This window comes from Scylla paramamosain, chromosome 2, assembly GCF_035594125.1.
Source record: "Scylla paramamosain isolate STU-SP2022 chromosome 2, ASM3559412v1, whole genome shotgun sequence".
Classification (NCBI taxonomy): Eukaryota; Metazoa; Arthropoda; class Malacostraca; order Decapoda; family Portunidae; genus Scylla; species Scylla paramamosain.
In genome coordinates this window covers 24,576,900-24,589,347 of record NC_087152.1, presented here as the reverse complement: position 1 = coordinate 24,589,347, position 12,448 = coordinate 24,576,900, and the positions used below count along the sequence as shown (strand labels likewise).

Genomic DNA, 12,448 nt, shown 5'->3' with positions numbered 1-12,448 from the left:
ATCCCTCCTTTCAGCCAAATGATATTTTTGCTTCGATGCAGCCACAACGAGATTTTTTATTCGATGCAATTATAACGAGACTGGTGCTACGATGCAGCTGCAGCAAGGTTGTTCCCCGATGCAGCCACAACGACGGGCTTGGCTCGATACAGGCCCCGATGAAGACACAACGACATTGTTTCCTTGATGCAGCCACAACACGGAGGTGTGATTGATGTAGCAACAATGAAATTGTTACCTCCGTACAGCAATAAGGAAAGGGTTAGCTTGTTACAGCCACAACGAGATTTTTGCCTTGATGCAACCATAACGAGATTGTTACCTCGATGCAGCCACAGGGAGACTGTAGCCTCGATGTAGTAACAACTAGATTGTTGGCTCGATGCAGTTACAAGGAGAGGATTGGTTCGATGCAGCAATAACGATGTTTACCACAACTAGCTTGCGGCTTCGATGCAGATACAAATAGGGGGTTGGATCGATGAAGCTAGAACGTGGTTGCTGCCTCGACGCATTCACAAGATATTATTGCCTCAATACAGCCACAAGGAGATTGTTGCCCCGATCCACATTGCCTGTCTTCGGTGCAGTCACAACGAGATTGTTGCCTCGATGCAGCCACAATTAGACTATTGTCTCAATTAGACTATTGCAACAATACTGTTGCATCGATACAGCAACAACGAGATTGTTGCCTGAAAGCAGCCAGAACGAGACTGTTGCCTCGATGCAGCCACATCGAATATGGTGGGTCAGTACAGACACGAGAGCCTCAACGAGGTAGCTGCCTCGATACAGCCACAACACGGGGTTGGCTGGATGCAGCCACAACGAGATTGTTGCTTCGATGCAGCCACAACGAAGTGTTTGGCTAAATGCATCCACGACAATATTGTTGCCTTGATGCAGCCACAACGAGCTTGCTGACTCGATGAAGCCACAACAAAATTTTCGCTTCCATGCAGCCACAACGAAGGGGTTGGTTCGATATAGGCACAAAGATATTGTTGCCTTGATGCAAACAAAACGAGCTTCTTGCCTCGATGAAGCTTGAACGAAATTGTTGCCTCGATGCAATCATAATGAGATTAGCCCATTTACGCCGCTTGTTGCGTCAACACAACGTGAAACAAGCTACAAAATAATGTCGAGCTACACCGAGAGGACGGCATGCTGTATCCTGTAGCTGCTTCCGATGCCAGTAGACACCTAGAACTTCTAGTGGAAGGTTCATATGATGTCACACGTCTCATCATTTGAGGGGAAAAGCAAGTGAAAGGAGCTCCACTTTCTGAAATACAACGTCTTCATAAAAAAAAAAAGAGGTGAGTAAGGAAAATTATCATCGAGTATTTGTTCATATCTTTTTCATAAGAATCTTCTGTGTTACTTTTCATGACAGAACCCTTTTGAGCCATATTTTATTTGATAGTATGCTGATAGCAGTTGTGTAAAAACTTTATAAAGAAAAAGTTGCGCTAACGCAACCATCGGCACAGGCCTCTTCATTGAAGTAGTTATTTTGTAACGCATATATATATATATATATATATATATATATATATATATATATATATATATATATATATATATATATATATATATATATATATATATATATATATATATATATATATATATATATATATATATATATATATATATATATATATATATATATATAATTTTTTTTTTTTTTTTTTTTTTTTTTTGCGCATAAAATTGCAGTGAATGAATATATCTGTGTAGCCTAACCTGTTTGTTGAAAGCATACATATCGTCTACAAACATTTTACGATATATAATTTTCCTTTTTTTCAGAAAAATGAATTTGAACGACATCTTAGACGAGCTAGAGAGACCTACTATGTCTGACGAGAGTGAAGTTGGTGATGAAGATGAATCCAGTGGAATGGTAAAACAAACTGAAACATATGACGTTTACATCATGCCTGCAAATGATGGTGCTGTGACGGATGAAGATTCTGGCGAAGAAGAAAGCGTGGATATCCCTAATCTTCCCGGTACACAACTAACTGCTTTTGCAGTGTTAGATTCCTCAGAGTCGCAAGATGATGCAGATGAAAATGTTGAAAGACAAGCATCCCAGAAAAAGAAAGCACAGGATCTCCCAGAAAAGACAAATGTTCCATGTTACCCATATAAACCAACAATTGCTGATATTCCACGTAAGCTTAGTGAGACCCTTGAGCTTTTCTTGGATGTATTAGCTATTGATCACTGTAAACTATGCTGTACAGAACGGTAAACATTCATTTACGTTAACAAGTGATGAAATGAAAACCTTCATAAGAATTTTGTTAGTGTCAGGCTACTGTTGCGTTCCACGTCGCAGACTGTATTGGCAGAGACAACCAGATGTGTACAATGAGCTTATTGCTGACTCCATGCGCCGGGATCGCTTTGATGAGATCATGAAGTATTTTCAAGCTTCCCAAAAATGACAAGTATGGCAAAGTTTCTCCCCTCATGGAAATCCTGAATGACAACTTCCTCAAGTACGGGGAAGTATTTGGGCCAAGAAATATATGATACCTTATTTTGGTCGGTATCCCACAAAACAGTTCATCAGAGGAAAGCCTGTGGGATGGGGTTATAAAGCATGGGTTGCAGCTGATCCAAATGCTTATGTTTTTGATATATCTGTTTACCAAGGCAAAGATGGTGCTAAGGATAAGGCTAATGCATCTTATGGACTTGGTGGAAAAGTTGTACTTGATATTTTGGATGTGATAGAAAAATATTATCCAACAAAGAAGTTATCCCTTTACTTTGATAACTTCTTTACATCCCTCAAAATTGTAGAAAAAAAATCAAGAGCATGGCTCATGATGCTACTGGCACACTAAGAAAAAACCGAATCGAAAAATGCCCATTTACAAATCCTGCTAAGTTTATGAAATTACCTAGGGGATCTGAAGAACGTTTTTGTGATGCTGAATCAGGGATAATTGCAGCACGCTGGCAAGATAATGGCATTGTTACCATTGCATCATCTGAGTATGAAGTATCACCAGTAGTGAAGGCTGAACGCTATGTTGCTTCTCAGAAGATACGTGCTGCTGCTACTGAATGGCTACAGAATCACGGCAAAAAGCCAAGTAATCTAGGAAGATCACGATCAGTTCTCAGTGTTGCAGGTGTATCTCCACAAATGCGCTATGATAATGTAGGGCATCACATCGTAAAATCGGATCCCCCAAAACGCTGTCGTTGCAGGTTGTGTAACAATCAGACTGTATTTATATGCCAGAAATGTAAAGTATACCTGCATCAAAAGTGTTCAGTGCAGTACCATACCATGTAGGCCAGGAGAATCCTGTGAAAATGTATGTAAGGTAGATTGTACTATTTCTTTATCAAGATTTTTCTTTTTTATTATCACATGCACCACATTTCCCCACTTCGAGAACTGTATTTTTTGGTTTTCTTTCATTTATAATCAAGAAATTCAAGGTTTCCTTTTTTAGTCAGGAAATTCTAATTATGTATCAAAAGTGAATTTCATATGGCATTTTTTAAATTCTTCCATGCTAAAAATCTTATCCTAGTCGGCTCCTTTAGTTTTTCATATGAAGAAGAGCAAATTTGCTTCCCATCATGCTCATATATATGTATTTATGTATGTTTCTTTTTTTCTGATGGTTCTCCTTGTGTGCCGATAGTTGCATTTACGCAACATGTATTGCGGTCGAAACGCTGCTCGTTGCGTTTACGCAACAACACATTTCCGTCAATAAAATGAGAGCCATTGTACATATGGAGTATTTTTCATCATATGTCTGCTGTTTAGGTTTACATTATGCATATATCAAAGCCGCAACATCAAATTCTTACTTCCATTTTTTTTCGGCTTAAATGGATTAATGTCTCGATGCAGCCACATTCTTAATTCAATGCAGTTATAACGATATTGGTGTTTTGATGCAGCCATAACGATTGTTTCCGCGATGCAGCCACAAAGAGAGGGTTGGCTCGATGCACCCATAACGAGGTTGTTGCCTCGATGCAGACAAAACGAGATTTTTGCCTCGATGCAGCCACAACGAGGGTGTTTGTCAAATGCAGCCACAACGAGATTGTTGCCTCGATGCAGCCACAACGAAGAGATTTACTCGAGCCAGCCACAACATGATTGTTCCGTCATATACATCATTAAAGAGGGGGTTGGCTCCATGCAGCCACAATGAGGTTGTCGCCTCGATGCAAACACAATAAGCTTGCTGTTTTGAAGCAACCACAACGAATTTTTTGCCTTCACGCAGCCACAAGGAGGGGGTTAAGTCTTTGCAGCCACAACAAGCTTGCCTACAACCACAAATATGGGATTGGCTCAATTCAGACACAACGAGGTTGTTGCCTCGATGAAGACACAATAAGCTTGCTGCCTCGATGTAGACACAACGAGATTCTTGCCTCGATGCAGTTACAACGAGTTTGCTGTCTCGATGCAGCCACAAAGAGATTGTTACCTCGATGAATTTGCGAATGAGTTTGCTTGATGCATCCAGAACGAGAATGTTGCCTTGATGCAAAAAAAAAAAAAAACGAAGGGGTTTGCCCGATGTTGACACACAGACACAATGTTTTTGTTGCCTCGATGCAGCCATAACGAGGTTGTTGCCTCGATACAGACACAACGAATGTGTTGGTTGGTTCAGCCACAACGAGATTGTTGCCACGATGCGGCCACAACAAGATGCAGACATAATGAGCTTGCTGCCTCGATGTAGACACAACGAGGTTCTTGCCTCGATGCAGTAACAAGATTGTTGTTTCGATGCAGCCACATCGAAGGGGTTGGTTCGATGCAGCCAAAACAAGACAGTTCCTTCGAGGCAACCACAACGAGGTTGTTGCCTTTATGTAGCTACTACGAGATTATTGCCCCGATGCAGCCACAACAAAGTGGTTGGCTCGATGCAGCCATGAGGAGATTGTTGCCTCGTTGCAGCCACAGCTAGAATGTTGCCTCGATGCAAGCACAACAAGCCTACTTCCCCGATGCAGCTACAACGAGATTTTGCATCGATGCAGCCTAAATGAGACATTTGCCTCTAGGCAGTCACACCAAGATTCTTAATTCGATTGCATTGATGCAATGCATTGCTGCATTGATGCAATCACAACGAGATTGTTGCATCGATGCGGTCACAACAAAAGGGTTGGCTCGATGCAGCCATAAGGAGGGGGTTGGCTCAAAATAGCCGAAATGAAATTGTTGCCTCAAAGCAGCCACAACGAGCTTGATGCCTTGATACAGCGAAAAAGAGTGCGGTTGCAACCACAACGCGAATGTTCCCTCAATGCATCCACAATAAGCTTGCTGTCTCAATAAATCCACAAAAAGATTGTTGCCTCAATGCAACCACAACCAAAGTGACGTTATTAACAGAAACGTATATTATGAGATTTCTTTTGTTTGTTTGGTACCAACAAAAGGGTTGGCTCGATGCAGCCATAAGAAGGGGGTTGGCTCAAAATAGCCAAAATGAAATTGTTGCCTCAAAGCAGCCACAACGAGCTTGATGCCTTGATGCAGCGAAAAAGAGTGCGGTTGCAACCACAACGCGAATGTTCCCTCATTGCATCCACAATAAGCTTGCTGTCTCGATAAATCCACAAAAAGATTGTTGCCTCGATGCAACCACAACGAAAGTGACGTTATTAACAGGAACGTATATTATGAGATTTTTTTGTTTGTTTGGTACTAAAACGCCAAAACACATGAATAGCATTCTATATGAAGAATTATAACAACATTACCAAAAACATGTATTTTGAGTGATTACCACAATATTAGTGACCAAAACGAGAAAATGCACCCTGGAAGAAGAAAAAGAAAAAAAAGAACAATGATAAATAACGTGTAGTCTAAGAGTACCGAAACTCTAAAGTGCATGGAAATCATCTTTTATGTTAAAAGAAAACAAACTACCAAAAATATGTCTATTGAGTGCTTTTCTTCTTCTTACATACCAAAAGCTAAAAAGCATGTAAAATTCTGTATTAGAAAAGAAAAAAAAATGTAAATCGTGGCTTTTGAGTATCTTACTTACAAAAACGTTAAAACCAATACTAAACACCTTTCTGGACCTAACAGAATAACTTTACAGTGTGTTTTGAGTGTTCTTGATCTTCTCAAGCATTAAAAAAAAAAAACACGTAAAGAACCCGAGATAGTGTAACAAAACGATGTTACCAGGAAGGTGTCATTTGGGTGTTTATGAGTGTATTTGGCGCCAAAAAGCTAAATACGAGTACCATGTAAAGCACTCTACATGGGAAACCAATTAACATTAACGAAATTTTTTATTGTTACTGAGCTCGTTAGCTACCAAAACGGCAAAAAAAATACATGGCAGGTATCCAGTATGGGAAACGAAATGATATTAACAAAAACATGTATAATGAGTATTGTTCAACTTAGGTATAAAAACGGTAAAATACATGAATAGCACTCAATATGGAGAAACAGAACGACATTACCAAAAGCATCTATTATGAGTAATTACTACCATGTTAGGAACAAAAATGACAAAAATGCATGGATAGCACCTAATAAGGATAAAAAAAAAAAAAAAAAACGTGCAATATGGGTGTTTTTGGTATTATCAGGTAATAAAACACTGCAAGCAAAGAAAAAAAAATACAATACCAAAACGTTGTTTCGAGTATTTTATTTTTTTTCAGTTTTTACGTACCGAAACCTTGAAAAAAAAACCCTGTACAGGAAAACACAACTTCATCAAAATTATATTTCTAGGTTGTTTTTGAGCTTCTTACGTACTAAAACATTCAAAAGCGTAAAAAAACACACCTTTTTCTAGAGCAGGAGAACATTAACAAACATGTGTGTTTTCAATGTAGCAAAATTTGTTTTTCTACAGTGATCGAGATTGCATTGAGATTGTTATCTCGATGCAGCTACAATGAATGGGTTGTCTCGACGCAGCCACAAGGAGATTTTTCCCACGATGCAACCACAACGAGAGGGTTGGCTCATTGCAGCCACAAAGAGATTGTTGCCTCGATGCAGCCACAACGAGCTTCCTGCCTCGATGCAAGAACAACCAGCTCGTTGTCTCGATGCAGGAACAATGAAGGGGTTGGTACGATACAGCCACAATGAGATTTTTTGCCTCGATGCAGCCACAACGAAGTTATTGCCTCGATGCACCGTGAACAAAAGTGTTACTTCGATGCAGCCACAAAAAAGGGTGTTCCCTCGATATATCCACAACGAAGAGGTTAATTTCATGAAATCACAAGGAGATTGTTTCTTCGATGCAGCCACAACGAGCTTGCTGCCTCGATGCAGCCAGAACGAGATTGTTGCCTCTATACAACAACAACGAAAGGGTTGGTTCGATGCAGCCAAAACGAGATTGTTTCATCGACGCAACCACAAGGAGGAGGTTGGCTCGATGCAACAACAACGAGATTGTTGTCTCAATGCAGCCACAACGAGATTGTTGTCTCAATGCAGCCACAACGAGAATGTTGCGTCGATGCAGCCACGATGAGCTTGCTGCCTCGGTAGAGCCACAACGAGATTGTTGACTCCACAACGAAATGGTTTGATGCAGCCACAACGAGATAGTTGCCTCGATGCAGGCAAATGAATTTGCTGCTACGATGCAACCACAACGAGGGGGTTGGTTTTATGTAGCCACAACGAGATTGTTGGTTCGATGCAGCCAAACAAGATTGTTGCCTCCTTGAAGCCACAACAATAGGGTTGATAGGGTTGATGCAGACACAAAAAAGATTATTGCCACGATGCAGCCATAACAAGTGGGGTGGCTCAATAAGGCTAGAACGAATTTGTTGCCACAAGGAAGGGGTTGGCAACGAGATTGTTGCCTAGATACAGCCACAAAAAGAAGGTTATTTCCATGCAGCCACGATGAGATTAATGCCTCGATGCAGAGAGAACGAGATTGCTTCCTCAATGCAAACACAACGAGATTGTTGCATTGATACTGCCACAACGAGGTTGTTGCCTCGATGCAGCCACAACGATAATGTTGCATCGATGCAGCCACAAAGAGGTCGTTAGATGCAGCCATAACGAGATTGAAGCCTCGGTACAGCCACAACAAGCTTGCTGCCTCGATGCAGCAACATCGATATTGTTACCTCAATGCAACCATAACGAAAAGTTTGCCTCGATGCAGTCACATTGTGTTTGTTGGTTCAATGCAGCCACAACGAGATTGCCTCCTCGATGCGGAAACAACGAGATTGTTGCCTCGATGAAGCCACAACGAAGAGGTTCGCTCTAACAGGCACAACCAGGGGGTTGGCTCGTTGCAGCCAGATCAAGTTTGTTGCCAGAAAACAACTACAAAGAGCTTGCTGCCTCGATACAGCCAAAAAGAGGTGGTGTTGACTGGATGCAAAAACGAGATTGTTGCCTCTATGCAGCCGGCATAAGTTTGCTTATATATATATATATATATATATATATATATATATATATATATATATATATATATATATATATAAATTACTTAACATAATAAATGATATATACAAAATTATGGAAAAAGAGAGTGTATGTGTGTGTGTATGTCTGTGTGAAGAAAGGAGTAATATGATGTATTGAGAAGATGTGTAACACATGTGTCAAAGAGCGTGCACAGAATGTGTACAAGTAAGAGATATGTATAAAGTGATGAAAGAAGAGATGAAAGACAAAAGCCTGTGCAGTAGAGAGAGTGAAAACGGAAGGGTGATAATATAACAGAAAACGGAGTGCTAGGAGCGGTGACTTGTGTCCCGCTACAGTATTCCCCCCCCTAGTGACGAGGGAGGAGGAACGTAACCGTCTTCTGGTGCCGAGTGGTGTTGGTGGCGACGTTCTGACCGATAGTGTTGATGACGGCCGGGTCACTGTGAAGGAGGTAGGCAGGCTTGACTCGGTCGATGGAGATGGTGTCAGCCTTACCATCCTTGTCCACAGTGACCGTCTTTCTCCTCCTGCTCAGGACTTTGAAGGGGCCTTGGTAGGGCTGCTGCAGGGGCTTCTTCACAGCGTCAACCCTGACGAACACGTGCGTACAAGTGTCCAGATCCTGGCTGACAAATGTCTTGGAGGGAGACGTGCGAGGCTGGACAGGCTGCAGACGCTGCATGAAGTCAGAGAGGTTGGCAGCAAAGTCCTGAACGCTGCAAGGAGTAGAGCGAGGTGCAGGAGTTAGGAGTTCGCCAGGTAACCTGAGCTTGGTACCATAAACGAGCTCGGCGGAGGAGTGGTGTAGGTCTTCCTTTAGTGATGTCCGAATGCCAAGGAGGACGAGCGAGAGAGCGGTTTCCAACCTCCGGCGACATACTGCTGTAGAATTGCTCCGATGCCGATGTCAGAAGCGTCTGTGGCGAAAGAGATGATGCCATCTGGGGCTGGGAAGCTGAGAGGTGAGACGGAGCTGAGAGCTTGTTTTGCTGCTGTGAAAGCTTCCTCAGTGGCTGGAGTCCAGACTAAGGAGATGGACTGTCCTCTCTTGCAAGGCTTGATCATCGCGTAGAGGGGCTGAAGAAGTAGTGAGCAGCTGGGGATGAAGCGGTTGTAGTAGTTCAGCATCCCCAGGAATTGCTTGAGTTGGCGCTGTGTTGTAGGCTTGGGGAAGTTCTGGATGGACTCGCACTTTTCTTGCAGTGGAGTGATGCCTTCCAAGGAGACAGTGTGGCCAAGGAAGGTGATGGAGGGGACCCCAAACACAGACTTGTCGACGTTGACTTGCACCCCGTAGTCTTGCAAACCGGTGAGTACTTGCTGGAGGTGCTGTTGGTGCGTCTCTGCGTCAGGACTGGCGATGAGGAGGTCGTCGATGTATGCGAAGCAGAAGGGGAGACCTCGTAGGACTTCGTCAATGAAGCGTTGGAAGGTTTGAGCGGCATTCCTCAAACCAAAGGGCATCTTGACGTACTCGAACAATCCGAAGGGTGTGATGAGAGTAGTCTTCGGAATGTCCGCTGGATGGACGGGGATGTGGTGAAAAGCTTTCACAAGGTCGATCCTCGAGAAGTAGGTGCATCCGGAGAGCTGAGAAGAGAACTCCTGGATGTTAGGCACTGGGTACCTGTCCTCGACGGTGCGCGAGTTGAGAGCGCGGTAGTCTCCACATAGTCGTAGTTCGCCATTTTTCTTAGGCACGATGTGGAGAGCGGAAGACCAGTTGCTGGAGCTGGGCCGTATGATGCCTTGCTGAATGAGGGACTCGAACTCTGCCTTGGCTTGTCTGGCGCGTTCTGGAGCTAGGCGGCGGGCCTTGGCGTGGGTAGGAGGTCCCTTGGTCTCGATGTGGTGCGAGACGTGGTGTGTGACCGGCTTGCTGGCTGAGTACGGCTGCGTCAGCGTAGGGAAGGACTTCAGCAGGGAGGAGAACTGGTGGTCTGCCTTGACGAGGGAGATCTGTGTGCTATCACCATGAGTGACCTGTCCCTTTGTTGTGACTGAGGTGAGAGGATCGAGCAGCTTCCGACCCTTGATGTCCACTAGGAGACCGAAGTGTCGGAGGAAGTCAGCACCTAGAATTGGTTGCGTGACAGCTGCTACGTAGAACGTCCACTCGAAGGTACGGCGGAGGTTCAGGTGAAGTTGCAAGGTGCGTCGCTTGTACACAGGAATCTCCGTACCATTGGCGGCGTGAAGGTGAAGGAGGGGAGGCAACGTCCGGTGTACACCAGGGGCAGGGAGGATACTGACGTCTGCACCAGAGTCGATGAGGAACTTGGTCCGGGAGAGAGGGTCATACAACTTCAGTAGCGCAGACGAGGTGTCGCGAACACTATGCGCCGCTAGTGCTCGCTGTTGGGGTTTAAAGACTTGGCGAAGGTACAGGGAGCCTTACAATTTCTTGCGTCTTTCCCGAACTCTTCATGGTAGTAGTAGAAACTAGAAGTCTCCGGCGTCTTATTCTTTGAACGCTGGCGGCGCCGGAAGTGGTGTCTGGAGGAAGAACGCGAACGTGAGCATGAGCGTTCTCTGACCTCTCTCCGAAGATCTCTCACTTCAAGTATAAGCTGTGAGACGAGCTTGGTACTGTCTTCTGCTGAGATGGAGGCTACGGAGTCGACGTCATCAGGCATTGTGCTGAGTGGACCACCACGTGACTGTGTAAAGTACACTACAGGCGCCGGAAAGTCCGGGAGCCACAGCGGTGAGGAGTGAAGGCGTGAGGCGCCGGTGTGACCGGGTGCCACAGCGGTGAGAGATGCCGAATTGGGGCAATGTCACTTCACTCACCACTGAACGAACTGTACGTTATCCTTGGCACTGCACTCACCACTGAACGAACTGTACGTTATCCTTGGCACCGCACTGTAAGTAATCCACGGATGACAGTGTTAATCCTGGGCGATGGACCGTAGGCAATCCCCAATGAAGAGCTGTAGATGGAGGCGGGACGAGGCCAGTGGGAGGGCTCCAGGTAACAGCAGGAAACTGGAGGGGCCGGCAGAAGTTACGTGGAGGAGCGTCCGCGACTGGGAGAGACTGCTGGCCAGTGGCGAGGGCCAGCTGGAGAGTGCCGCGGGGGGGGAGCGCCGTGAGGGCGGCCGGGCGGCGGGGGGCGGCATACGGGCGGCTGGGGGCGGCGGCCGGCGGGGTGGCGGCCGGGCAGCGTCGAGGCGGCGGTCGGGGCGGGGGCCGGGGTCTGCTGCTGGAGGCGGCGACACCGGCGAAGGGGCAGCTGCCGGAAGATTCGCCCGTAGCCGACCGCGTCGCCTTCGCCAGGTGGTTGGAGGATAGCAGCAGGGTGGACTTGGCTGCTCACTCCGGAAAAAAAAAACAACGGGGTCACCAATTGTAGCGAAGGTGAGGTGCTACTTGGCCGCCCGGAAGTTGCTCAAGCGAGAAGTGTAGGCTCCCAACTATGACTCTTAGTCATAGCAGTGTTTAGTCCTTGAAGGGTAACAGTTTCCAGTGTCATAACAGTGTAGCTCTGGCAAAGGAAACTTAGCCTGGGTATTCTCTGTTTATTCAGCAAAAACATGAACAATATATATAAAAATTACTTAACATAATAAAATTAATGATATATACAAAATTATGGAAAAAGAGAGTGTATGTGTGTGTGTATGTCTGTCTGTGTGAAGAAAGGAGTAATATGATGTATTGAGAAGATGTGTAACACATGTGTCAAAGAGCGTGCACAGAATGTGTACAAGTAAGAGATATGTATAAAGTGATGAAAGAAGAGATGAAAGACAAAAGCCTGTGCAGTAGAGAGAGTGAAAACGGAAGGGTGATAATATAACAGAAAACGGAGTGCTAGGAGCGGTGACTTGTGTCCCGCTACAAAAGCACCCTATATGAAGAATCAAAACAATAGTGCTAAAAACGTGTAATTTGAGTGTTTTTCAGATTGATAGATATCAGAACGCTAATATGTATGGAAATGGAAAAAGAAAAAAAATACCA

At 44.5% G+C, this 12,448-nt stretch overlaps 1 protein-coding gene across 1 annotated transcript; it reads left to right on the top strand.

Moving 5' to 3' along the window:
• Window positions 1-11,386: 11,386 nt before the first annotated feature.
• LOC135107279 (circumsporozoite protein-like) lies at window positions 11,387-11,776 on the top strand. Its single transcript, XM_064016948.1, has one exon. The coding sequence runs from the start codon at window positions 11,387-11,389 to the stop codon at window positions 11,774-11,776; it is 390 nt and encodes a 129-aa protein (XP_063873018.1).
• Window positions 11,777-12,448: the final 672 nt, after the last annotated feature.